This window comes from Juglans microcarpa x Juglans regia, chromosome 3S, assembly GCF_004785595.1.
Source record: "Juglans microcarpa x Juglans regia isolate MS1-56 chromosome 3S, Jm3101_v1.0, whole genome shotgun sequence".
NCBI lineage: Eukaryota > Viridiplantae > Streptophyta > Magnoliopsida > Fagales > Juglandaceae > Juglans > Juglans microcarpa x Juglans regia.
The window spans coordinates 3490843-3517671 of NC_054599.1; the positions used below are offsets into that span (position 1 = coordinate 3490843).

Below are 26829 nucleotides of genomic sequence, written 5' to 3' on the forward strand. Positions count from 1 at the left end.
ACGAATTTGTTATCGCAAATGAGTACTTCCGGCGAAATAAAGCGCCGGCAATAAATATTTGCGACAACAAAATAACCTGTTTTGGCTTTTGACCATGTTGTTTGGTCGCAAATATGTATTTTCGGTGATATTTGTTGATGCAAATAAGTATTAGTGACCAAAAAATATTTTCGACGTGTAAATATCGTCCCAAATAGTGCTACAAAATAAAAAATAATAATATTGAAACAAAATGCATAAAACAGAATTACACATTTTACATTATATTATAATCTATAAAACAATTAAACAAAATACTTGCTTTATATTCTAAGCAATTAGATTATATTACAATGCATAAAACAATTATATTATAATATTCATAAAAAAACTCATTATTGACTTCATAAATAACAAAAAGCAAATACTGCTTAAGAGAGGTGTCATGAAGTGAGGTTAGTAAATTAGTAAGCATCTTCCTTTTTCCTGTATATACTGTTATGCACGGGTAATTTTAATTTTTAATTTTAGCCTAACAAGTAGCAAAATCGAGAGAGAGAGAGAGAGAGAGATCATAGAATAATAAGGAGCTACACGTTCAATTCAAGACATAAATTGAAACAGGAGCAATTCTGAGATTTCGACTCAATTATCAGTGAGAATTTTCAACACTTCAAGCATACTTTAGTACTTTGAATTAAAAAAATAGTTGAAGGGCATCATAAACTTTCTTTTTCTCAGCAAGAAAGTTGATGAATCATTAATCCCAATGGTCATTTCCACCATTCTTCCCCGACTGAATTATATAGGGCATGCCTCACAAATTTGGTCTGCGCAAAACTTTACTAATTAACTCGCTTTTCAGAATCCAAAATCAACTTATATTCAATCAAATGATATTGAGCATGTTTACCATCTCTTCTCGAAAAACCCAAATCAAAATTTAATTGTAACAGAATACATGTAGCATGCCAAATTTGGAAAATTATTACAACCATGGACCAAAAAGCATATTTCTTACCTCAAAATGATCCTAACAAATTCATATGGAAATATATATACTGCGTTGTATATGAACGTATACGGCCTAAGAAAACCCACTACTGCAAAACAATTAGTACTTAAAAGATCATCTTGCTAATGCCAGCCAAGATAGTGAGATCGAAGAAAACCTCACTTCCCGCAGTGAGCCAACAAGATCATCCATTTCAAGACTCAATGGAGCATGTTGTTATCTGATGATAGGAGACCATGACTCAACAAATGCTGTTTGAACATCAAACTACCGATCATGTAAATTGTCGTCTGATATAAGTGTTTTCGTGTACAAAAACAGGTTCTTGAGTGCTCTGTGGTGGGAACTGAGGTTGTCCCATGGCTATCCCTCCTTGGTTAGGAACTGAAGAATTGCCCCATGAGTTGTTACTGTTCTTTGCTGATGTTAAGGTCAGATAATAGATAATACCCAGAATCACACTTGCAAGGGACAACAAAGAACCTCCAGCAAAGACTCCAGGTTTCACAACATAGCAATAGTAGTTGCCAAAGTACATAACTTCACTATGTCGATTATTGAGTGCAGCACCAGTCAGCAACAAAAGAAAGGCTATGACAAATGCGAACCTGCTCGAGAGTGAAATAGAAAAGTTCAACTGAAGCCAAAAACACTCCCAACTCTCACCCTGTGGGTTGGACGGGATGAAGAAGAAAAGAAAACAGCAGTGAAGTGTGGAAATGCTCTTCCTGTGTGCTATATTATCAGCAGGACTATATTCTCCATTATAAGATTGTCAAAGACAGGGAACCATATACAAGCACCCTATTTCATGTAGAGAAACTATTCTGTATTTGGGAATCAACAAAATGAAATAAGTAATTCTAGAGGGTATTGAACTTCGGGTATAGGGAATGCTGTTATTATCACTGTGGTAGTACCAAAGGGGATAAGCCTGAGCAAGTTAAAAGAAAAAAAAAATCGTAGCTTTTCAAGTCAATCTGTTAATCTTCAGGGTGCTCTTCACCAAGTCCAAGTTTTGAGAGCAGGAAAGTTGAAAAAAACTACAGAGTCATTTCCTTATTCCTCTATATTAACGGGTTGGTCATGAAAGGAGCATGTACGAGATGAAGGGCACCCAAACTTGCTTAGGGTAGAAAAATACAGATGACAGTAAACAAGGTCTTACATTTGCAAGACCTATGGCCAAAGTATGGATTCAGCAAGTGAAAAAAAAAAAAAATAACCCATTAAGTGGGGAGCAACTATCCCTATGTTAGAAGGAAGTATTAGGAAAAACAGTATATATATATATATAAAGAAATGTCCCGACAGGGACAGCTCCAAGTTAATGAGAAACCAGAATATTGGTATCTTGTCAAATTGAAAATTTGATGGAAGTGGAAAATATACTTTCGACATTCTAACAAACACATGTTTTGCAATGCGCATCCTAAAATACTAAAACTAATACATTGCGCCCTCCAACCATCAACAAGTTATAATATGTGCTCTTCATTAATCCGACTATCAAAATTCTGCTTTTCACCTATTTTCATCTACCTTAACAGCCAGGGTTGGATGGCGGTACTATTTGGTAGTTGGAGGGTGCAATGTATTAATTTTGGTAGTTTGGGGAACACATTGCAAAAACAAGTATTAGCTAGAGGGTGGCATGTATAGTTTCCCCTTTGATGGATAGTATAGTTGAAGCCATTAAGATATAGTCATTTACTACAAAACAGTTACATGAAATAGTGTTGCTCAGGGAAAAAAAATAGAAACAGTCTCACACCAATCTGGTTTTATATTTTGTCAAAAGCCAGGTCCTCTATTGAAGAATGCCCTTAAATTCCAACACAAAGGATCCTCATCAATTAAAATTTCACATGGGATAAAACTAAGAAAATCAAACCGGAATGATTACATACAAAACCAAAAAACCAATCAAACAGGAATAACTCTTACTAGCATTTTGTGCTGAGAACTTACCAGGAAAAAACAAAGCAGACCAATGCTACTCTCCAATTAGAGTCAGAAGGATGGGGACTTTTTTGGCAACAAATACACCCAGTTGAGACGTTTATAATTATTTGAGCTATCATAAGAGCCAGTGCTGCAGTTAACCCAAGCGCCATGGCCGGACTCTGAGGGTATATACATTCAGAAGGTGAAGGAGACTGAACCTGAGAACCCTGTGGATAAAAGTACTGTAACATTTCTGCATTGCTTCCATCATAAAACCGAAGGCCACTGTTGTAAAGAATAATAGTTCTTATGCATAAAAAATCTGAACCCAATATAGGAGGCAGTTGCTGCAGTATGCATCTCAATTTCATAGATGTGGAAAGGATTTCTATTGGCGTAATTCTTTCAATTGTGGAGTGCTATGGGGTGGATGATTTACTGACTGGTGTCAAATCTCAGAGATCTGGTGATGGTTGCTGCAAGTAATCAAGTGTAGTACATTTATAAACGCATCTATAAATCCTAGCTACAGTTTGAAAGGTTTGTTGAATTAAGTTCTTAAGCTCCTCAAACAGCTTTCATTCCTAGTAGATAGATTGCAGAAAATGTGTTGCTTACTCAAAAGATTGTAAAGAACTACTATCATATAGATGGATATACAGTCAGATCCACCATTAAAATGGAATTTATGGAAAGCTTAGGACGCTGTGTTAAACAAAATGGTCATTGGTTCTGGCCTCTAGCAAGATCCGAAGAATTGATGTTGATTTAAATGACACACCATGAAGTCAGACTAGACAAGATGAGGCGGGTATTTCATTCCTTTGGTTACTGGAGTATATCTGCACCCGACTTGGGAGGTAGTCTGAGCTAAATTTCCAATCATCCATCGATGATAACTTCTTCAGTTTGCAAAAGCTATCCCTAATCATGCATTTATTAGCTGTTAAGATGTACTTACAACTAGGAATAGATAGGCAAACTGGGGCTACACTGGAGACATTTCACGCATTTTTTGCATGGGCAATTTGGAAGCTATAGATCATCTGTATTTTAACGAGCATTGGAATTGGCTTCTTCAAAAGCCAATGCATCTTCAAAATTTAAAGAAATATAGATAAAATGATCTACATTGGCTTCTTCAAAAAGTAAAAACTTGAACTATGAGCTACAATAATTTTAAGTATATCTTCAAATTTGAAGATGTACTATTCATCTTCAAAAGTAATATTTTATTGTAAAAATTACCCCAACTGTTTTACTTTTCAGTTTTCATTTCCAACGGTTTTCACTTTCCCCAAACGCCCTTTCACTTTTATTTTTTTGTTCAGTTTTGAAATATGTGAAGGAATAAATATTATTATCAATTAACATATAGTTAGTGTCATTGCAAAATATGAAAAGAAAACTAAAAATATTATTATTAAAAAAATAATATTATATTATTATTTTGACTAATTCAACGTGGGGTTATGGCTAGAAAGGTTTTGGATTTATGGAAAATATGTACTTTTTATATCAAATTTTGAAGATGTTTTTGATGAAGCCAATACTAATGCTCTTATATGTATAAAGTATTACTGTCTCGTAAATGCACTTTCACAAAGGGAGTTTGAAAAGAGGTGCTAAAGGGAATGTTTGATTAGAAAAATGTTGGAAGCTGGGATGATGAGCTTGATTGGGTGGTTAACTAGTTAAAAGGAAAGGGCTTTAAGAGCACAGTGTGTAAGATTGTTTGGGTAGCCATCATCAATCGTCTATCTGATTAGAAGGAAATGCAAGAATTCACAATGGGAAAGTCAAAAGTAAAACCGACTAGCTGCAGTGATGGATGTGAGATGTAGATTGCCTATTAGCAAGAGAATTAAACATTCTATTCAAATAAGGTGCTTTGTAGCATTTGGAGGATTAATTCCTTCTCTATCTTTTATGCATTAGGTAAGTTTTGATATTGATAGTTGAGGTGCGACTGGCGTGTAACACAAAGATGCCAGATAATTTGTACTACTGGAGCAGGTTTACATGTGATTTTTAAGTTGGTTAAATGAATATTTTACCCAAAAAGACAAAGATTTAACGAATTAGAGCAGTAACTCTCATATTCTCCAGTCTCCACCATTAAAGTTCCTCCTCAGTACCGTAAGTTTACTGGAAGAGGAAAGTTTTTTCTCCTTTTCTTTTCACATTTCCTCAGGTTTCCCAGAAATCAATCAGAGGGCTAGGGCCATATTAGATAAAGAAGAAGCAACAAAACGAAGATCATAAATGAATCCATTAAAGGATAAGCCCAATAAAAAGCAAGCAAACACACACACACACCATATATTGTCTTTTTGTTTACCTTAATCCTTGTAGCCTCTGCACCAAAACCAGTAGCAGCTGAAAGTAGACCCAAGAATCCCACAACACCGCACATCAATACAGTCTTTCTCTCCATCATCTCTCTCTCTCTCTCTCTCTCTCCCCCCTTCTTAAAAGTATTTTCGCCTCTTTAAAGTTGGTGTAGTACCTTTGTGATATTATGATGTCTAATATCATGGCCAACAAACAAACGTCTGAAATCACGAGGGCAGCAATATTTGAAAAACAGTGAGTTGGCTTCAATGGTATAATGGTAATACGGCTAAAATGGTGAAGAAGGCATATACGGGACGAGGCCTGCAAGGCTGCAATAACTTTATGTTTCGTTTGAATATTGAAGTAAATAAAGTTGAAATGATAAAATATTGTTAGAATATTATTTTTTAATATTATTATTATTTTAAAATTTGAAAAAATTAAATTATTTATTATATTTTTTGTTGAAATTTAAAAAAATTGTAATGATGAGTTGAGATGAATTGAGAGGAATTAAAGATCTAAAGAAAATTGTTGTGTTGATCACCTTACTATTATTCAATATTTTATCACTATTTTTTATTACTATTTATTATTTTTTTATTAATATTTTTTTTTTATTTTTTATTACTATTTACAGATCATCTAAGATTACCTTACTATTCAAACATAACCTAAACTCTTAACAGTGGGATGAGTTTGGATACACAAACTTTCCTATCTCATCTCATTTCATCATTACAACTTTTCTAAATTTTCATACAAAAATATAATAAACAATTAAATTTTTTCAAATTTTAAAATAAAAATAATATTAAAAAAGTATAACTAACAATTTTTTATTCAACTACTATTTAAAATAGAGTCGGGTTATTTTACCGCCTAAAGTAACCTGCTCAAGTTGACTGCTTATTGCTTTTTGGTTTTTTTCTTTTTTTTTAATATATTTAAATATTTTAAAAAAAAAATCCTAATACACTTAAAATTACTTCCTTAATTATTAAGTTAAAAAAAAAATAAAATTTGTCAAGCAGTCAAATTGAACGGTACAATTGGAAGGTAAAATAGTTTTTTTTTTAAAATATTTTATTTCATCTTATCTCAACTGTATATTCAAACCCAACCTGAAATTCCGAGAATCGGGAGCAATGTTGTAAACGAAACGTTTTATTGTCATAACGTGTTAAAGATTTAGGCTCAATTGTAATACACTTTCTGGCAACCAAAACAAAGAGGGAAAATGCTACGTGTATTTAAGAAAGAATTACATATGTTGAAAATTATAAAATTTAAATTTTAAATAAAGCTGAAAATATAAATCTTACAAATAAAATTATAAGTATATATAACAGTAATAAAAAAATAGAATACCCGGCATAGGATTATCTCAAAATAAATTATTAGGCAACAATGAGAGACTGACTGCTAATTTCTTTGAAAAATTATATATACAAGTCAATGTATAGAATACACTTTCATATAATTATATGTCATAATTTGATTTATAAAAAAAATTAAAATTAAATTCTTTTATAAATTGTAACTAAATGCTTTTATTCAATTTTCGTTTAGGTTTTTAATAGCGTAATGTCACTTGGCACTAATGTCATATGTGAAATAATATAGGGTACATGTAACACCAAGCTGCAACATTAACAACTATATTTAAAAATTATTGTAAAATATAGTTTTAAAAATAAAAAAAAAATTATTATGAAACTCATTTAAAAAAAAAACAATAAAAACAATAAAAAAAGTAATCATGAGAAAAATAATTTATTAAATTATAAAACTGTAATCTTTTATTTTCCCGAACATCAATACCGTCACAGAAAATATCCAAGGATTCCATGTGTTTTTCTCAAAGAGGTAGAGAAATATTTTAACCAAAAAACATTATATAAAAAAAAATTTATAAATTGATGTAATATGATAGATTATAAAATAAATTTAATATATTATATCAAATCACATCAGTTTATGAATTTATTTTTGTTTGAACTTATCTTTATAGATATAACATTTCTTATATTTCAATCTTGTTTATTTTCACATATGAGATGAGATGAGATAAATTGAAAGTTGAATAAAATATTGTTAAAATATTTATTTAATATTATTTTTATTTTAGGATTTGAAAAAATTAAATTTTTTATTTTATTTTATATGAAAATTTAAAAAAACTATAATGATTAGATGAGATAAATTGTGAAAACAAACTTTATCCCCAGAAGCTTATCTCAAAGCAATTTACGGTATAGCAAATTACCGACACAACCTTCACCTTTAGATTCACTTTGTAGAATAATGCTAGAGCCACCGCCGGATGTTGGGAGCTACCGTATGTGTTTTTTTTTTAGTTCTTTTTTTTATAAAGATTTTTTTAACAATTTTAAATATTTTAAAAAAATAAAAAAATTTATAATATCATTAAAAAATACTTTTAAATATTTGTTAAAATATAATTTTTATTTCAAAATTTAAAAAATTGAATTATTTTTATTTTTTATTTGAAAGTTTGAAAAAATTGTAATAATTAATTTAAAAGTATTTATATTTAAATTGTGTTCGGAAAGAAAATGAGACGGAATAAGGTGATGTACTTGTTATTATTAGGCTGCAGATAAGATGTAATAAGCAGCAAGAGACCAAATTCCGAAAGTAGCTAATAAGTAGACAATTTACACAAGCCAATTAGTAGTTGGTCCAATTGTCCTTGAGATTCAGGCACCTGGAAGTATTGAAACTTTCAGCACAACGCCATTCTTCTTGATCAGCTCAAAGACACAAGCATCTCCTACTTTTAAATTATGGGTTTTCCAAAATGCATTCCATCCCTTTCCCATTCTTGAAGGCGCGTTTGTACCATTGGTGCGACGGCACACGCAATGCCACTGCTTTCCTTCACAATCCTCAAGTTCGATAGCTCTTTTCCCGCTTAGATACTTCGTAGCAAATCCCCTCGGCAATGGCTGCGCAGAAAACAAAGAATACCAACTAATCATACTTCATCATGCAACTTTTCATTTTCAGTCACATTGCTTATTACCTAGTATAACCCACCACCAATGTCAATAGCTTGATGGCATGGTTCTCCAAATAGAAAACCTGGATTCGAAACTCCCACCCCATTTTTCAAAAAAGTATAATCCACCAGTTCGAATAATTAGAAACGAAAAAAATCATCTTAGAGGCTCACCACAAAAGCGTTGGTTAAATTATATTGCCGAAGGATCGAGATGAAATGAGGATTTCTAGGCTTGAACATTGCGGCTGCTTGCTTTGCCATTTCTTTTACTCTGGACCTTATGATTCTTCTTCTTGAAGACACGTCAGAAAAACTTCTCATTTCTGTGTTTTCTTCTTGTTTTGTGAACAACTGATGATCATCATGTAATTCAGTAGACATTTCATTTTTGTCCAAATTGCGCTGCCCTGATTCTTCGACTGAACTATCTGCTTCAATGATTTCAACCTGGTTTCCCAATTTTGGATTTTGGGTCATTTTTTCATGATCTCCATTAGAGGGATACATGATCTCCGTAGCAGTCAGATCAAAGACAATAACATGGAAGTTTGAATCCCCTTCGTATCTGAAGACTAAAAAGTAGCCTTTCTGGATGGAATGATGATGTACAAAATCCTCCCAGCCATGATCATGAAACCAAATCATGTTTTCAGCTTTCTCCAATCCCACCTTCCAACTGCAACCATTGGGAACAGTGAGTACTGCAACAGTGGACAGTTCATCACCAAATTCCCTAACAAATTTTGCTGGGAGCCTCTGCATGCAGGTGCTAAAACTTAGTAATAAGAACTTTATATCGAACCACACAACTCTTTACTCCTAGCCCCATTTCGTTTCCCTAAACCCTCCTCCTCCGGAGATTTTCATTCCCTTCGATTTATAGAAATATGAGCCCTTGGGTAATTTGTTCTGTATTTCCTTTTTGCTGCAAAAAACCCATTGACTTCTAAAGCTAATTTGGTTGTGGGCTTCACTTTTGTTTAAGCTACATTTCATCATATTTTCTTTGGTTTTGATTGCGGATTTTCTTGTGGGTTTTGGTAGCCGTGCAGTAGTACTTTAGTGTGGGATTTCCGTTTCTCGGCAACCAAACAGAAGATTAAGAATTATTATTAAAAGGATAAAAGCTGAGGTAGTGATGTACTTTACCAGTTTCATGTCATCCATGGAATAGGGGAGAATGATTTTGAAAAAGTGTGGCCGGGCTCTATCACATGACCTCGACCGAGAACTTGACGGCCGCTGATGATCCCTGTCAAAGACAACTGCAGTCCGGCGAGTCCTCGTTTGAACTTCCATGGGAAGATTATATCGGATCAAGATCGTTCCCTCCTCAGGGCTTGTACTCCCTCTTTAGCCTCGCCACTCTCAGTCTCAGATCTCTCTCCACCTCAGGTGAGTCACCTGAACTTTCCCAAGTCTCATTCCCTTTTTGGTCTCAAAAATGAAGACCGTGCAGCGTGGCTTGCTCAGAAAAAGACAAAAAGACAAAAGAAAAAGTTTCCATCTTCAAGTATCGTCCGGTTCAGAGATGTGTCTATATCAAACAAATTTTATCCGTTCTTTGATTTCTCTCACTTCATTTATTTTCGCGCAAAAAGACAGAATTCCATGAAGAGAAGCACTCGGTTTCAAACTTTATATTTGGAGGCATTCACCATTCTCTAAAATCAATTGTAAAAGATTTTAGAAACGGAAAAAAAATCAAACAAAAGATCGTAATACTCTTTTAATTTTCTTCCTTTTTCTTAGTAATCAAACAAATTAAGAGGCTAAACTGAAACTGGAGGAACCGATTCCCATTCTTAATTTATATTTATGAACAGATATCTCATCAAAATCCCATAAAAATGAACAGATAACCATCACCACCAATCGCTTGTGATTTGTGATTCCGATTATCTAAACTCAAACGTAATGATCAGAAAAGCCGCTATAATATTGTTATAATTATAATCGATGAGGAGGACTACTAATTAATAGTATTTCAGTTGATCTTCTACTAGAATACAGTCTCTGAAGTCTGAATGGCGAGGTTCCTACAAATTTTTCTAACAGTCAACAAAACGAGATGGATCAAGTACTGAATCAGTTCCAAAAAAGACAAAGAAGAAGACTAGATATCAAACATGCATGAGCCTCCCTGATGAATCGATGATCAGTTTATACAAGTACTTCTTGATCATAGACTAAAAGTTAGTTCAAACATAGTCAGCTACGCGAAATATGGAGACCTTAAGCACAGTAGGCATCCTCTTGATGAGCTCAAAGACAAAGGCATCTCCTTCTTTCAAATTGTTGCCCCTGACAAATGCACTCCATCCCTTTGCTATTTTCATTGACGAACTGGTCTTGTTATGGTAACAGCACATGGCATGCCATTGGCTCCCATTATCAGAAGTCTGAAGTTTTACACTTTGGTTCAGAGAAAGATATTTTGCAGCAAATTTAGCAGGCACATACTGCACAGCAAAGAACTGCAACTCATCAGCATATTTCAAGAAAGTATTTGAACAACTTCATGCATTGCATCATCATCATGTGGTGGCTCACCATAAAACTTTTTCGTATATTATGGGGCCGCAAGAAACGCACGAACGAAGGATTTTTAGGCGTCAATGTTCTGGCTGCTTGGATTGCTCTCTCTCTTCCTCTGCAAATCCTGAGTCTTTCTTTCTCGGATGTGTCAGAAACTCTTTCCCAGTCGAATGTTTCTGCATCTTCATGTTTTATGGAAAACACAACTTTGTTTGACATTTCATTTTCTTTCAGCTTGTCGTGGCTTGATTTTTCTTCATCATCCAATACCATATGGTCAATTTCATCATCCGTTTTTCTTGATGGATACTGGATCTCAGTAGCAGTCTTGTCAAATACGAGAAGATGGAAAGTTGAATTTCCTTCATATCTGAAGACTAAAAAGTAGCCATTATCTATAAAATGATTCTCTACAAAATCATGCCAACCTTCATGAAACCAAATCTTCTTCTCAGCTTTCTCCAATCCCACTTGCCAATTACAACCGTTGGGAAGAGTGAGTGTAACAACGGTTGCAAGTTCATTCCCAAACAACCTTACAAACTTTTCAGGGATTCTCTGCAAAGATCAAATGAAGTTATGATTTCATAATCACATTGTAAACTTTTGCATCCAATTTATCATTTAATTTATATAACAAAAGATTTATCCCTATATTCTTACACAAAAAAGGGTAGGGAATTATTGGTATACAATTTGAATATTTAAAATATTTTTTTTGTTAAAATATTAACTAAGCATGAAATATATGTGATTTGACATGGTATGATAGCATTATTAATGCTCAATGCTAGAAACCACTTAGGGGATGTTTGCGAGTAGTTTTCATCTGATGATCTCATTTTCAAACATCTTTCAAATATAAATATTTTCAATTTTAAATTATCAACTTTTTCATCTAAGAATTGTCTAATCATTACATAAATTTTCCTAACCTTCCAAACAAAATACAAAAAAATAATTTCAACTTTATATTAAAAAATAATATTCTAAAAAATATTTTAACTTTATATTATTTTTATTCAAGTTTTTCTCTAATTTTCTAAAATCCAATAAAATATCATAACTTAATCATTTCATTACTATTCACAAACCATTTTACTACTATTCATAGATTTTTCATCTCTCATTCCCCAAGCATCCTCTATTATCTCACTATTATCTCATTTTGTGATGTTAGTTGTAACGTCCTAAAGGAAGCCCGAGGGACATCTGAGTTTTAGTGATACAAAATGATTAGTCAATGATACAATTAAAGATTCATTGAGACCAATACTATAAAGAGGAATAACTTCTCCACTTATATAAATTGTCTAAGTTCGGGTCTTTATAACTAATTTGTAAAGATATATATATAAACAAACTAAGATGTTCATGGAATTTAAATCGAGCTTGATTCAAACAAACTTATTTTGGTTTGATTTGTTTGTTAAACAAGTCAAATTGGAATAAGATTGACTCCACTCATATAAATTTGTATAAGCTCAAACATGAGAAATCCTCCTTCTAAAATAATAAAGGAAGTTCAAAACTAGTTTGAATATACAAAATTATCAATATACAAATTATATAAGAGGTGTGTATAAATTGAATATGGTTTATCTAAATTTATAGATCAAGTAATAGAAAATAAGGAAATTAAGCATCATATAACAAAGTGGTCCCACCATTCATTAATTCTCAGCTAAAGTAAAGTCGAAAAGATTAATGTAATCTTGTTAGATCATTATGATCAATAAAGTAAACTTAAAGTATATAAATGCAATGTCAGCTTTTAAAAGTTAGAAACATCATTTATTACCATCAATGTAAACTAAAATATTTAGAAAAAAAAATAATTTTAAAAGGATTTTTTAAACCAATCAAAACTTTAGAGAGAAACTATAATAAAATTATTTATTTGTGATCAATTATTTTTTGTCAAAATGAATAGATTTTATCGTAAATAGTTATTATCATCGTAAATAATCTGTTATAAGTGTATGATATTTTCTTATAACATAGAGAATACTCAAGAACTAAGCAATCCATTGCTATATAATATATTAATGCTGCATGCATATCACAGAATTAACCAGATAATTAATACTAAATGTGAATTTAAATAAACAAACAACCCCCTGCAAGATCAAATAATTAATAGCAAAGATTCCGCCCTCATCATGCTTTATTTTCCAGTCTTTCCGTCTTGATCCGAAGGTCAAAAACGCTTGATAGATCGGAAACAGGGCGCATGCATGTTAGACTAGAACTAAACAAGCAAGCCCTTGCAATGTATATATGGATATATATGCCTTAATTACCAGTTTTTTGTCGGCCATGGTAGATGGGAGTATTATCTTGAAGAAGTGCGCCGGTGATCTCCTACTCGCCACAGAACTCGACGGCCGCCGGTGATGATTATCATATTTCCAGTTGGGGACCAGTGCTGATCTACTCCGGCGAGTCATTGGTATATTATTAGCTGACATGCATGCAAAGTACAAAAAACCGAACTCAGATCACAATGGCCGTCGACGGTGGTTGAAAATTGAACATACATTAAGGGTTGATTGCGCTTAGAAAGAAGAAGATGATGAATTATGATAATAAGGATAATGCTAATAATAAAAAGGAGTGGTATCACGATGCATAGAAAAGTCACATGACCTTTCGACAAGAAATTGATGCTTTTAAGGACATGTGTATACTAAAAAACAGATGTTGGATAGTGGACAATCGATGTCTTGACGTACGTTTCCTTCTTTCTGAGGTCCGGGCCTTGTAATTTGTAACGTTAAATCGACATCAGTACAGGCCGGAGTTTTTTCTTTCTTTTTATTTATTTTTAATTCAAGAATACATGATATTTCTATCAATTTATCGTCAGATAATATAAATTTAAGAAATCCAGAATAATATTACAAATCATACTGATATCTTGTTGTTTCTATTTAAAAAATAAAAATAAAAATAAAAATAAAAAATTACAACATCATCATCTCATCCAATGAGTGCAATTTCAATCGAAACTAGATTCGATCTACAGCCTTATGAAAATTGGATGAATACCATTTTTCTGGCATCAGACCCGGCCCAAGTTGAAGGAACCAAAACAAAAGCTAGTACTTAAATAATCTTTAAAAGTATCCTTCTTCACGAAAACAAATCAAAGAAAAGACTGACGGCACCAAATGTGCATGAACATTGGCCTGAGTACTATAGACAATTCTATATATATCGTTGTGCTATACAAGGTGGCCTATATATAAGGTTAAAGGTTAGACAAGTGCCTTACTCAACTAATGGGGAATTCATATATAACACATATACACTAACACTGACATATACACTAACAGCTCCCCTCAAACTCAAGGTGAATAAGAAATTACCTTGAGGCTAGGTTGTCGACCAAATAACAAAACTGAGTCATAAGATGAGACTTTGTAAAGATGTCGGCAAGCTGATCTTGAGAGGAGACAAAGAGCAATTGAAGAGAACGCTAAAGCAAATGATGACGAACGAGATGATAATCAATCTTAATGTGCTTGATCTGCTCATGGAAAACATCATTATGAATAATCTGGATGACACTGTGATTGTCACAATATAGATGAGTTGTAAAGGTGATAGGTACACCTAAATCCTGTAGTAACCATGAGAGCCAAAAGAGTTCAGCCACGCCAAAAAGGAAGCAATAACCTGTGGTGGAACGACGATCAGTGGGATCACCTGCCCAGTCAGCTTCAGAGTATGCTCAGAGAAATAGTGGAGACTAAGCAAAGAAGTGTAGGCCAAGGAAGAGAGCGCCCTTAAGATACCGAAGAATGCGTAGGACAACAGTATAGTGGGCTATTCAAGGGGCAAACATGAGCTGGGTCACCTGATGCACAACATAAGAAATGTCTGGACGAGTGACTGTAAGAAAAACCAGGCTGCCAACCAGTTGCATATCGATAAAGTGTGGTCAAACAATAATTCTCCACACAAGGGAGTCAGATGTGCATGATGCTCAATGGGTGTATCATCAACCTTGTTGTCAGTAAGGCTAGCTCGAGATAGAAGATTAGTGACATACTTGGCTTGGGTGAGGTAGAATCCATTTGCTGAGGGAGTGATCTCCAAGCCAAGAAAATAACTGAGGTGACAAGATCTTTCATCTCAAATTGCTGATTGACGGAAGTACTTGAGTTCTTGAATGTCATTAAGATCATCAACGATAATAATCATGTCATCTACATATAGTAGTACCAAAATGAGACCTTTGTCGAAGTGACGAATGAAGAGGGCCGAGTCATAGCAACTAAGGGAGTAACCAAAGTGAGAATTTGTAGAGACGAGTTTTGCAAACCAGGCGCGAGAGGCTTGCTTAAGGGCATAGAGAGCATGACAGAGGCAACAAACCTTGGCTGATGGATGAGAAAGACCAGGCGAAGGCTGCATATAGACCTCTTCACACAAATCACCATTTAAGAAGACATTTTTTACATTCATCTGAAAGAGCTTCCACTGACGAGAGGCCACAACAGCCAAAAGAGTGTGAACATAGGAGAGATAGGCATCTAGGGCAAAAGTCTCCTCATAGTTAATGCCATATTCCTGTATGAAACATTTGGCAACAAGTCGAGCTTTATACATCTCGATAGAACCATTTGAAGCGAGTCTTGATTTTATAGATCCACTTACAACTACTCACAGACTTTTCAGGAGGCAAATCAACCAGATCCCATTTATGGTTCTTAAATAATGCATCAAGTTCCTCAATCATTGCATCCTGCCATAAAGAATTAGTGGAGGCCTCATGATAGGGTGAGGTTTTGTAAAGTAGTAAAGGCATTGTAACAATTGAAATCATGCAGATGATTAGGAAGAGATCTTACTCAAGAAGAACGGCAAAGGGAAAGGTCAGTTGTGTGATCCGCAGGCGGGGCAAGAACAAGGAATGCAGTCGAAGAGGGAGGCAGCTCAAGAGATGGAGATCCTGGCCTAAGAGTGTCTAAAGAATGAGTAGGTGGAATGCATGGAACATCGGATATGGACACAAGCGAAGAATGATTGGATTGCTCATCTGGAAAAAGCTCTAAGGCAGAGGATTGAGAAATAGAGGGACTAAAGTGGAACCTCAGTAAACAGGCGATGTTCCCATAACACAACATGACGGAAAATGCAGAGTAGATGAACAATAGAATCTTAACACCAATAGCCCTTGTAAGTCTCGTTGTAGCCAAGAAAGCTACAAAGACAAGAACATGGCTCCAACTTTGTATGTTCATGATACTGAAGAAGGACAAAGCAAGTAGAACCAAAGGAATGAATGTGGTAATAGTCAGGGGTAGATCCAAGCAGACGCTCATAAGGAGATTGATTTGAGATGAACGGACTTGGAAGGTGGTTAGTATGAATTGCAATAAGGGCAGCTTCACTCTAGAATGAGGTAGAGACTTTGGTAGAGAAAAGAAGAGTCCGAACTATGTCAAGGATATGATGAAGTTTTTGTTCGGTTTGCCCATTCTGCTGAGAGGTGCCTGGACAAGAAGTTAAATGGATAGTGACATATGTTTGTAAGATACTTTGAAAAGTAGATTGTTTGTATTCAAGACATTACCAGATCAAAAAATTTTGATATGTTTAGAAAATTGAGTTTTAATCATTTTTGCAAAGTTATAATATATATGCAATAGTTCAGAAAGAGTGTATAAGATAAATTCAACTGTAACAAGTGAAATTATCAATAAATACAACAAAGTAACGAGATCCACCGATACTAATTATGGGGCCAAGTCCCTAAACATAAGAGTATATTAAATAAAAAATACTAGTAGACAATGACTCACTACTATGAAAAGGCAAAACAAGTTGTTTTCTTATTGAAAAGAAATACAATCAAAGGTATATTGGGACACAAAACCTAAAAGACCTCAAGATACTAATTGTTTTATCCGGGAAGGTGATGCATGACCAAGCAGAGAGTGCTAGAGAGCGAAGGAAGGAGAAACAGATGTGACAGCAGAATACCAGCTGGTGCACCAAGAGGAACTGAGGGAAGATGCAAAGTGCTAATTGGAAACATACGCTCCACTCTAGGGCTTTTTCCAAGTGCCTGTCCCATTCGTGGATTCTGCACAAAACAACTAGAATAGTAAAAAATAACGCGATAGCCAAGTTGAGTCAATTGCCCCCACAAACACCAAGTTATAAGAGACTTTAGGAACATGAAGAACTTAAAAAATGGAAATGTTGGATGTAGAGATAGAGCCTATAATAGGAGCAAGCATAGTGGATCCATTGGCAGTGTGTATAGCAAGTGGTGGATATGTAGAGTGCATTTTAGAGAACAAGAACGAGAAATGTGCCATATGATTGTGACAGGTAGAATCTGTAAGCCAAGAGAGAGACTTACCAAGCAGAACATAAAGAGTAGATGATGATGCATTACCATACCGGATCAGGATTTGATTGAGGAGATTCTCCAAGTCATTTGTGGAGAGAGTGATGATGGATCCATAAGACTGAGACGCATCTCTAATGGTTTCAGAGACTTGAGGAGTGTCTAAAATAGCAACAACAGTAGGAGTTCCTTTCTTGTTGCGACATTAACATGTCTCGATGACATGGCCAAGCCATTTACAATAATGACAAAACAACCTTTTGGAGCAGCGGTTGCTAGGACCATGCTTTCCACAACCAAACTGCTGAGGTTGGTTAGGAAGAAACTGATAAGGTGGTAGCCAAGACACTGAGCTTGTTCTCAGTCTATAATGTCTCCAAACAAGTTTCCTCACGGATAAGATCATTGATAACAATATCTAGAGAATGAGTCATAGTGTGATTAAGCAGACAATATATAAGGAAGGAGTCAAAGCGTGATTAAGCAGTTGACCATAGATTAACTCAAAGTCATCCTGTAAGGCCATGAGAAACTGATAGAAACAATGTTGATCATGAAGAATGGCATACATGTCAACACTAGTGGGTTAGAGAGATCAATTTGATTCCAAATGTGACAAAGACAATCAAACAAGTCATTGATGGATTGGTCAGGCTCCTGTCTGAGTTAATAGAACTCAACCATAAGTTGGTACTCTTTGGACTCCTGAGGAGTAACATAATATCTGACTAACATGGTCCAAGCAGATAGAGCATCATCATAACTACCAAGTAGGTTGGAGATAGTCAAAATGGAGGTGTGCGTTGTGCATCCAAGCAAGGATATGGTGATTATGGCTATCCCATTTGTGAAGACATTGTTGAAATTGTTCTGCTTATTCATCTCCTTTTTGCACTGGCTTTTTCTAATCATCCGTGCAATAAAACCAAAGTTCACAATCTTTAAGAAAGCTGTGAAAAGACTGAGATCACACCAAATAGTTTCTACTATCTAATATCACATGAATAGGACAAAGAATTTTGTTGTTTGAGCCATTATGAGATTATATCTGCAAAAATAGACTATAAAAATGAGATCAGCATGCGAAAATATGCAGAAAACACTTGGATAAAAAAAATCAATGCATTGGTTAAAGTCAACGATCAACAGTGCTGACGTGGCACCTGGTTATAGCAGGATGGTGTGGCAGTGTGGTGATGTGGCTGCTGACAAGACTAGGGCTGACGTCAACAATGATACATGCGCGTTTGGTGCATGGATGTGAAGCTTTAGAGCAGTTGCAACGCGTGGGTGGCACAACAAAAACTTTGGAAGGTGCATGAAAGCGTGTGCAAGCTTCGATATGACTGATTTTGATGGCGTTGATTTAGTCTCAATGAGATTTTCCCAACAGTATGTCGTGTGATCAAAACAAAACTTTAGGCATAATGCTTCCGAAATTTTGTAGCAATCCTTATAGCGATTGCAACTATCCGACGGCAATGAGCAACATTTGAAAGAGTCAACCATGGAAGAAAGAGGCAGCAAAAAAATGCTGAGAATGATTAACTACTAGTACTTAAAGGATCAAATTAGTATCTCTGATTCTTTGTTAGAATTGTATTAATCAATTCTATATATATCATACAAAGTGGCCTATATATATATATAGGAGGCCAAAAGCTAGATAAGAGCCTTACCAGCCAATGTGGGACTCACAAAACACATATACACTAACACTAATATATACACTTAACAAATTAATCATCAGATAATATAAATTTAAGTCACTTGGTTCAGTCTCCGTTTCCAGGATAATATTACAAATTATACGTATCTTTTTTATTTATTTTTATTTATATTTATTTTTTTTCTATTTGAAAAGAAAAAATAATAAATAAAAAGTTGATGGACAACATCATCATCTCATCCAACGAGTCCAATTTCAACCGAAACAAGATTCAATCTACAGCCTTATGAACATTGGATGAATACCATTTCTCTGGCATCAGACCCGGCCAAAGTTGAAGGAACCAAAACAAAAGCTAGTACTTAATAATCTTTAAAAGTATCCTTCTTCAAGAAAACAAAACAAAGAAAAGACAGACTGCATCAAATTAACATGAACATTGGCCTGAGTACTATATTATATAGACAAGTTAACTTATTAGCTTACGTACTGCAAGTTCAAACATAGTCAACTACGCGAAATATGGAGACTTTAAGCACAGTTGGGTTCCTCTGGACGAGCTCAAAGACAAAGGCATCTCCTTCTTTCAAATTGTTGTCCCTTGCAAAGACTTTCCACCCACTTCCTAGTTTAAGTGACAACCTCGGCTGCCTGTTATGATGGCAACGGCATATGACATGCCACTCACGTTGTCCATCATTCTCATCGGAAGTCTGAAGTTTGATACTTTGATTCAGAGAAAGATAGCTGGTAGCAAATCCACTAGGCACATACTGCAACAGCAAAGAACAATCTAGTAGTACTGCATGCAACTCATCATGATCATGAGCACCATATATATAATAATATATTTCAATTTAAAGAAATAATTGTGATCACACATATATCATGCATGTAAAAAGGCTCAGTACCATACGATAAGATGCAGATGACCGCGGCATGATACGCATGAACGAAGGATTTTTAGGCTTGAAAGTTATGGCTGCTTGGATTGCTCTCTCTCTTCCTCTGGACATCCTGAGACTTCTTTCTTTCGTGGATGTGCCAGAAAGTACTACTGGTCTTTCCCTATCATGATCAGATGTTTCTCCATCTTTATGTTTAGACAATATAATTTCACGAGTTTCTTTCGACTTGTCATCATGGCTTGATTTTTCTACATCATCATCTGATACCATAATCGTGTGATCATCGTCCAAGTTTTTAGATGAATACTGGATCTCAGTAGAAGTCTTGTCAAATACAAGAACATGGAAATTTGAATTTCCTTCGTATCTGAAGACTAAAAAGTGGCCAGAATCTATAGAATGATATTCTACAAAATCATGCCAACCCTTGTGAAACCAAATCTCCTTCTCATGAGTAGCTCTTTCCAATCCCACTTGCCAACTACAACCATTAGGAAGAATGAGTGTTACAACGGTTGGCAATTCATCCCCAAATAATCTTACAAACTTTACGGGGATCCTCTGCACAAAAACAAAAAACTATAAGCAATTAACGTACATACGTTCCTATATATATATATATATTGGTCTTTGGAGTTTTGATCATTAACGAATTTCAAATTGGTCCATGCAAGCGGTGAAAAATTCGACAAACCTACTGATCTTGTGGCCGTACTAAGCATATCATGGAATAATATATATGAGATCATGATCATGACCAAAAATATTCTAGAATAGCATGCACTACTACTCTCAAATTTTATAAATTAAAAAAAAATATCATGATCAATCAACATGCAACATGATCAACTAAATGAGTAATGCTATATACAATCGTGAAGTGAACAAGTATCGTGCAGTCGCTTTGAAAAAAGAGTGAAATCCACTATTAAAAATTTAATTTTTTTCATGTGGATCCCGTATTCATTCACTTTTTTTCAAAGTGATTGCGCAGTGCTTGTACACCCACAACTGCAACTATCATTTCTCTTTTACGAATTAATGATGTTACGTTGGACTGGCTATTGCACTACAAAAATATATATTACAATGCCCATCTCGCAATTAGGGGAAGGGATTAATTTAAGGTATAAGTTTAGTTTAAAGGTTCATGATATAAACTTTATTGTGCTCAAATTATATTGATGAAAATATTGTAGCTGGTATCCCATTAATTTATCTTACATAATCAACATTGTTGAGGTCGTGTTTTGCAACTCGAGCAACTCCTGGGTCGATCTATTCCTACAAATATAGGAAATGAGGGCTCGAGATGGTAGGGGATACCTCCGATACCTAAATCAATTTGGATTATGGGTTTGTGATTTAAGGGAGTTTCAAATGAAAGTGTGTAGAGAGTTTTTTACCCCCGAGAGAAGGATATATATACCAAATAGGGGCGATCTCTTAACAAATTGATTGTGGTGGTGCCGCTCTGTACTCAGATCGTGTCCTTTGCTAACTCCCTGCCATGAGACAGGATGTCCATGCCTAATCATGGCATGTCCGCTTCCGTCCTTCATTAAATACGATGTGGCCTCGGTCAGACATGCCTACCTTCCAAGTCTGTCCAACCGTCTATGCCCAAGGGTTAGGATGGTCCCTGACCTAGTGGGTGCAGATTGTCTGCCAGTAAAAGTGTCAAACCTTCTGACTCAGTCCAATGCCCCTCACGTGCTACCTCGCTGCTTCTTTATGGGCTTCTTGGGCTGTCCTCGCCCTTCATGGCCTGGCCCGACCCATCCTATTCTCTCATACCAATTTTGTCTTACCAGGCTGTCTTTAGACCCATCAAGGCCTCGTGGGCTGGGCTCATGTGCGCAGTCGTTGGTTATTGCTGACAGCTAATTGATCAAAACGTTCAAATATTAGCTATTGCGCGCAGGTTTCAATTCCTGCCTTAATTAGTCTCAGAATTGGTCAAAAAATTGGATGACATACTTTTTTGGCATTTTTTACAATCGTCATTTATTATTTCCAATGAAAATTTCGATGCGACAAAAGCGATCGACGACTCCAAGACGAGAAAATATAGCCGGAAAAGATTATTTCTAACAACTTTACCTATTATTTCCAGTGATTTTAATTGCTGAAAAATGTCAATATTCTTGTAATAAGCCAAGCAATCGGCCGGCCATTGCTATATGGACACTGCTACGTCCACAGGATTTCTGCCGATCAGTTAAAATCTTTCTTTTATTTTTTTAACTTTTTCTTTAACCATTTTTTTAAACTATTTAGATATTTTTTAAAAATAAAAAATCATATATTTATTTAAAATACTTCCTAAGTAAAAAAAATTTAAAATAAATTTCGGTAGAGGAATTCGGCTGTGAAATTACTAGTGTTTTCTTTGCTATATATATATATATATATATATATATATATATTAATGTTGCATTAATATTCCACGGAGCAAGAATAAAATGACTAAGAATAGAGCGACAGAAAATAACTAGCGGCAAATTTTCCTGCAGTGTTAAACAAGCAAGCCCTAGCTAGCTCGCAATGTATGTATATCGGTGAGGTACTACTAGATCATTAGTTTATATATTTGCAATTAATATGGGTGCATAGCATTACCAGTTTTTTTTGGGCCATGGCAGAGGGGAGCATTATCTTGAAGAAGTGCGCCGGTCTCCTACCTGCCACAGAACTCGACGGCCGCCGGTGCTGATCATATTTCCAGTTAGGAAACATTCCGCTCCGGCGATTCTTTGATATATTACCAGCTGCTGCCATGCACATGAGTACAAAAACCTAACCAGTCGATATATATATATTTATGGCTGACCCTTACGACGCCCAGCTCCTTCCAATCTGCCAATGGCAGCCCTATAAATGTCTAGCATTCACTCACCCGGAATTCATGCAAGGAAAAGACGAAATAGGACATCGTTTTGAAGATAAAGACAATGCATTCATTATTAGTACTTTTACAGATAATTTCACACGCAACTTATCTTCTGGATATCGCATTCATGAAACTGAGAGCTTATATGAGCCCATATGTGCCCACTTGAGAGTTAGTTAAGAGTATTAGTAGCAGGCTCAACAAATTTTAGTCAAAATTAAATTAAGAAATTTATTTTTATAAATTTAATTAGTCACTTTTTAATAATATCAAATAACAGACTCAATAAATTTTTTACTATTCTATTAAAATATTAATTTTAAACTTTTCATTTATTTTAATTCTAATTATAATTTGAATTTCTCCAATAGTTATATTTTTTAACGGCTATATTTCTCCAATGACTATATTTTTAAACGGCTATATTTTCTAACGGATATAATTCTCCAACGGCTATATTCTTTTACTATAAAACATAACATTTTATCAACAATTTCAATCACTTCAACTCAAGTGTTCACGTGAAACCTTTTCTTTTCATTTCCTCTCATTGGATCATTTACTTTTTTACAAAATGACACTTATCGATTCAGATTCTGATGAAGAATTTGAGATAGCGAGATAACTTGTGGAAGAAGAAGGATCAAGCTCATGTAGTTCTTCTAAAAAATCACGTAAATTCATAAGGTGCGATCGATTGCAAGCCCACCAAAATCTTTTTCATGACTATTTTGCTAATCCTCCAATCTATCCTCACAAATATTTTCGAAGGAGGTTTCGAATGAGTCGTTCTCTATTTTTTTGTATCCAAGCTGCAGTAGAAACCCATGAATCTTATTTTGTCCAAAGACGAGATAATTCTGGAAGGCTTGGTTTTTCTTCCCTTCAAAAAATAACAGCTCTTCTGAGGATGCTTGCATATGGTGTCACGACTGATTTTATGGATGAATATTTGAAGATTGGAGAGACTACGATATTAAGAAGCCTAAAAATGTTTATCAAAGCAGTTGTTTCAATTTTTTCTGAAGAGTGCTTAAAGAAACCCAACAATGATGACATTGCTAGACTGCTCGCAGTTGGTGAAAAATATGGATTTTCAGATTTGTTAGGGAACATCGATTGTATGCACTTGAAGTGGAAGAACTACCCAACTGCTTGGCATGGTATGTACTCTGGTCATATCCATGAACCAACAATTATTTTAGAAGCAGTGGCTTCTTACGATCTATGGATTTGACATGCTTTTTATGGATTATCGGGATCTCATAATGATATAAATATGCTTGATAGATCATTTATATTTTCTGGCCTTGTTAAGGGCTTACTCCGACTGTTAATTACACTATTAATGGTAATAACTATGCAACGAGATACTATCTTGCTAATGAAATTTATCCGCAATGGGCAACATTTGTTAAGACCATCTCAGCTCCCCAAGGAAACAAGAAAAAATATTTTGCTGCCGCCCAAGAGTCCGTAAAGAAGGATGTGAAGCGTGTTTTTGGTGTGCTTCAAGCACGATTTGCTATAATTCGTGGACCTGCATGATTTTTTCATATTGAAACGCTCAATGATATTATGATGGCATGCGTAATTTTACATAATATGATCATTGAAAATGAACGGGCTGACAACGAAGAAGAAGAGTTCGAATATGAACAGTTGACAAAAAGCACACATGATTTAGTGTCAACTAGCCCTGCACCTGAATTTAGCGAGTTCATTCAACGCCATCATGCTCTCAGGGATATGAAAATCCATTGTCAATTCAAGCAGATCTCGTCGAGCACTTATGGCGACAATATAGTGCCTCATAATGAGTTAAAGTTTATGGTTGTATTAAAGTTTATGATTGAATTAGAGTTTATGATTCTTGGTCTATGGTTGTATTAGAGTCTATGGTTGTATTAAAGTTTATAGTTGTATTAGAGTTTATGGTTCTTGTTCTATGGTTGTATTAGAGAAGCTAACAAACATAAATGTGAATATAACACATCAAGTAAACGTTACTCCATAAAACATAACCAACAAGTCACAAATAAAACATTACTCCATAAAATACATAACCAACATTAGAGTCAAAAAGGGCAACAGACATAAAACACTCATAAGTTCAAATCACAAATAAAATATTACTATTACTCTATAAAATACATAATAGTTAGCTTTTACTAGCATGACTTGCAAGTATTTCCATTTGTCGTTGAAGATAGTATTGTTGTAGTATTGGAGGCATGGTACTTGTATTTAATGCCATAATTCTTTCATCTTCTTTCTTTTCTTCATTCTGTACCTTCTCCTGCTCAAGTAGCACATTCTTTTTCTGAATATGCACTTCTTCTTCCCTAAGACTTACTTCCGATTGTCTAAGACTCACTTTCTCTTGCCTAAGACACAACATCTTATTGTCATGATCACGTGCTTCTTGCATAAGTACGATTTCTTTTCTCTTTCGTTTCTCTTTTTCTGCTTTACGGCCAATTGGTCGATCCAAATTTGAAGATACTGTAAGAAAATCCTCATCTTCGCCTAAATTTATTGAATTTGGTGTCGAACCATTCGAACTTGGTTTTTTCTTCGGCTTCACTATTTCCATATGTTCCACTCACTTTGGATGGAATCTCAACACCCGCCAACAATGATCAAAGTTAAAAGTTTTCTTTTCTAACTCTAGGAACATGACCTTTGCCTTGCCAATCTACATACATAAAGTACCATGGTTACTTTATAAAATCAAGTATTTTAATAAATTACTAGCATGTTAAAAAGACGAAATAAAAGGTGGAGAACATACCTTGTCTTGCTCGTTAAAACCACTTGGATGTATTCTCGACTTGTGCCAAGTAACCACAAAACTAATTTGCCGCTTGTTGAATCGTCAACCACTGATTCATTAGAGATGAGTAGTTACGTAAAGAGTCAAATTTTTTGTTTTCCTCAAAATATTTATGAATTCTTTTCCATAACATTGTATGCTTTTGATCTTTTCCTTGTACTGCATCTAATGAAATTTCAAGCCATCCCTCCACAAGCATTAAATCTTCCTTGTTAGTAAAATTATAACCTCGTTGTGGTTTTCGTTCACTTGGTTCAACCTCAATAATCTCAACTCGGGGTGGAGAGAGTTGAGATCCATTAATCTCAGTTTTGGCACTCATCAAAAAGTCATTGTTGTTTAAAAGATTTGTGAAGTAGGCATCGTGGTGAGTGGATGGATCTATTTCTAACAAGAGATGTGAGAATTGATAAAATTTACAACTTAACAAAATGTCTTATAAAATGGAAATGCTGAAAAATGCTGCTAGCCGACTCATAACAAGACTTGATGAAGTGGGAACAATACTTATCGGTTTCAGTAAAAATAAAAGGAAGTGGGAACAATGCTTATCGGTTAAGGAAACTAAATTCTTACTTTATTGACCCGTAGCAAAACTTGATGAAAAGTCTATCAATAAATAGAAGAACAAGTTATATCTAACAGGGTATATCTATCAATAAATAGAAGAACAGGGTATATCAAAGTTTGCTCTAGAAGAAGTCTACTTTAGTAGAAGTTTCCCACATGTTTGAAACTATGGAGCATTTTCACAAACACAAAGAAGGCACATGCGAAAGAACTGAAATAAAAAAGTCTTGGGTGAGTACTGAAATAAAAAAACTGAAATAAAGTCTTAGCTATTATTTTCCATATCAAATAGTGTTGACAATAAAAATCAACACGAGGGTAGAGAAAACTAAAAGCCATCTCCTCCATCCTCTGCCAAATGATCTTCCCCATCACAGCCACTGTTACCGCAACCACCTACCTAACAAAGAGTCTCTTTCATCATGTGTGTCTTCTTTCACAAACACCACCAATCCCACGAATACAATATCAACCCACTCGAAACACCGACCAACCAACCAAAAAGGATATAGATAGATAGAACAATTAGGGGAGAAGGAAAGAAATCGCAAAAGAGAGGAAATAAATTGCAAGAGATTATCACACCGAAGGGAACTTTTTCCTTGGTTACTTGGGAAGGTGGGGTTGAAGATTGAAGATGTCTTGTGATCGTCTGCGTTGAGCCTTTGTTTTTTGCAATTGTGGGTTTTGTTCAAGCTACGTTGGAAAGGAAGAGAGTTGTCTGAAGTTTGTAGATTTTTTC

The 26829-nt window shown here is 34.8% G+C and overlaps 5 protein-coding genes across 6 annotated transcripts; 1 reads left to right on the forward strand and 4 right to left on the reverse strand.

Annotated features, from left to right (window-relative positions):
- Positions 1–898: 898 nt before the first annotated feature.
- On the reverse strand, positions 899–5496 carry LOC121258575 (protein MODIFYING WALL LIGNIN-1-like). The gene is made up of 3 exons (XM_041160112.1): positions 5283–5496; positions 2966–3168; positions 899–1602 (listed from the first exon to the last, which is right to left on the reverse strand). Exons 1-3 carry the CDS (start codon positions 5379–5381, stop codon positions 1269–1271), a joined length of 636 nt encoding a protein of 211 aa, XP_041016046.1. The 5' UTR covers positions 5382–5496; the 3' UTR covers positions 899–1268.
- A 2374-nt stretch (positions 5497–7870) lies between these two features.
- LOC121258131 (B3 domain-containing transcription factor VRN1-like) lies at positions 7871–9826 on the reverse strand. Its single transcript, XM_041159504.1, has 3 exons — positions 9456–9826; positions 8478–9062; positions 7871–8250 (listed from the first exon to the last, which is right to left on the reverse strand). Exons 1-3 carry the CDS (start codon positions 9603–9605, stop codon positions 8002–8004), a joined length of 984 nt encoding a protein of 327 aa, XP_041015438.1. The 5' UTR covers positions 9606–9826; the 3' UTR covers positions 7871–8001.
- A 457-nt stretch (positions 9827–10283) lies between these two features.
- LOC121258132 (B3 domain-containing transcription factor VRN1-like) lies at positions 10284–13509 on the reverse strand. 2 transcript variants are annotated; one of them, XM_041159506.1, is made up of 3 exons: positions 13148–13509; positions 10860–11402; positions 10284–10783 (listed from the first exon to the last, which is right to left on the reverse strand). In XM_041159506.1, the coding sequence occupies exons 1-3, from the start codon at positions 13313–13315 to the stop codon at positions 10508–10510; spliced, it is 987 nt and encodes a 328-aa protein (XP_041015440.1). In that variant the 5' UTR covers positions 13316–13509; the 3' UTR covers positions 10284–10507. The 2 variants fall into 2 exon arrangements, with proteins under 2 accessions (XP_041015440.1, XP_041015441.1); XM_041159507.1 differs by having other exon boundaries at positions 10284–10768; positions 13148–13504.
- A 5730-nt stretch (positions 13510–19239) lies between these two features.
- On the reverse strand, positions 19240–22831 carry LOC121257963 (B3 domain-containing protein At1g49475-like). The gene is made up of 3 exons (XM_041159264.1): positions 22411–22831; positions 19792–20349; positions 19240–19653 (listed from the first exon to the last, which is right to left on the reverse strand). Exons 1-3 carry the CDS (start codon positions 22573–22575, stop codon positions 19378–19380), a joined length of 999 nt encoding a protein of 332 aa, XP_041015198.1. The 5' UTR covers positions 22576–22831; the 3' UTR covers positions 19240–19377.
- A 760-nt stretch (positions 22832–23591) lies between these two features.
- Positions 23592–24229, forward strand: LOC121257865. The gene is made up of 2 exons (XM_041159116.1): positions 23592–23844; positions 24000–24229. Exons 1-2 carry the CDS (start codon positions 23592–23594, stop codon positions 24227–24229), a joined length of 483 nt encoding a protein of 160 aa, XP_041015050.1.
- The last annotated feature ends 2600 nt before the right edge of the window (positions 24230–26829 follow it).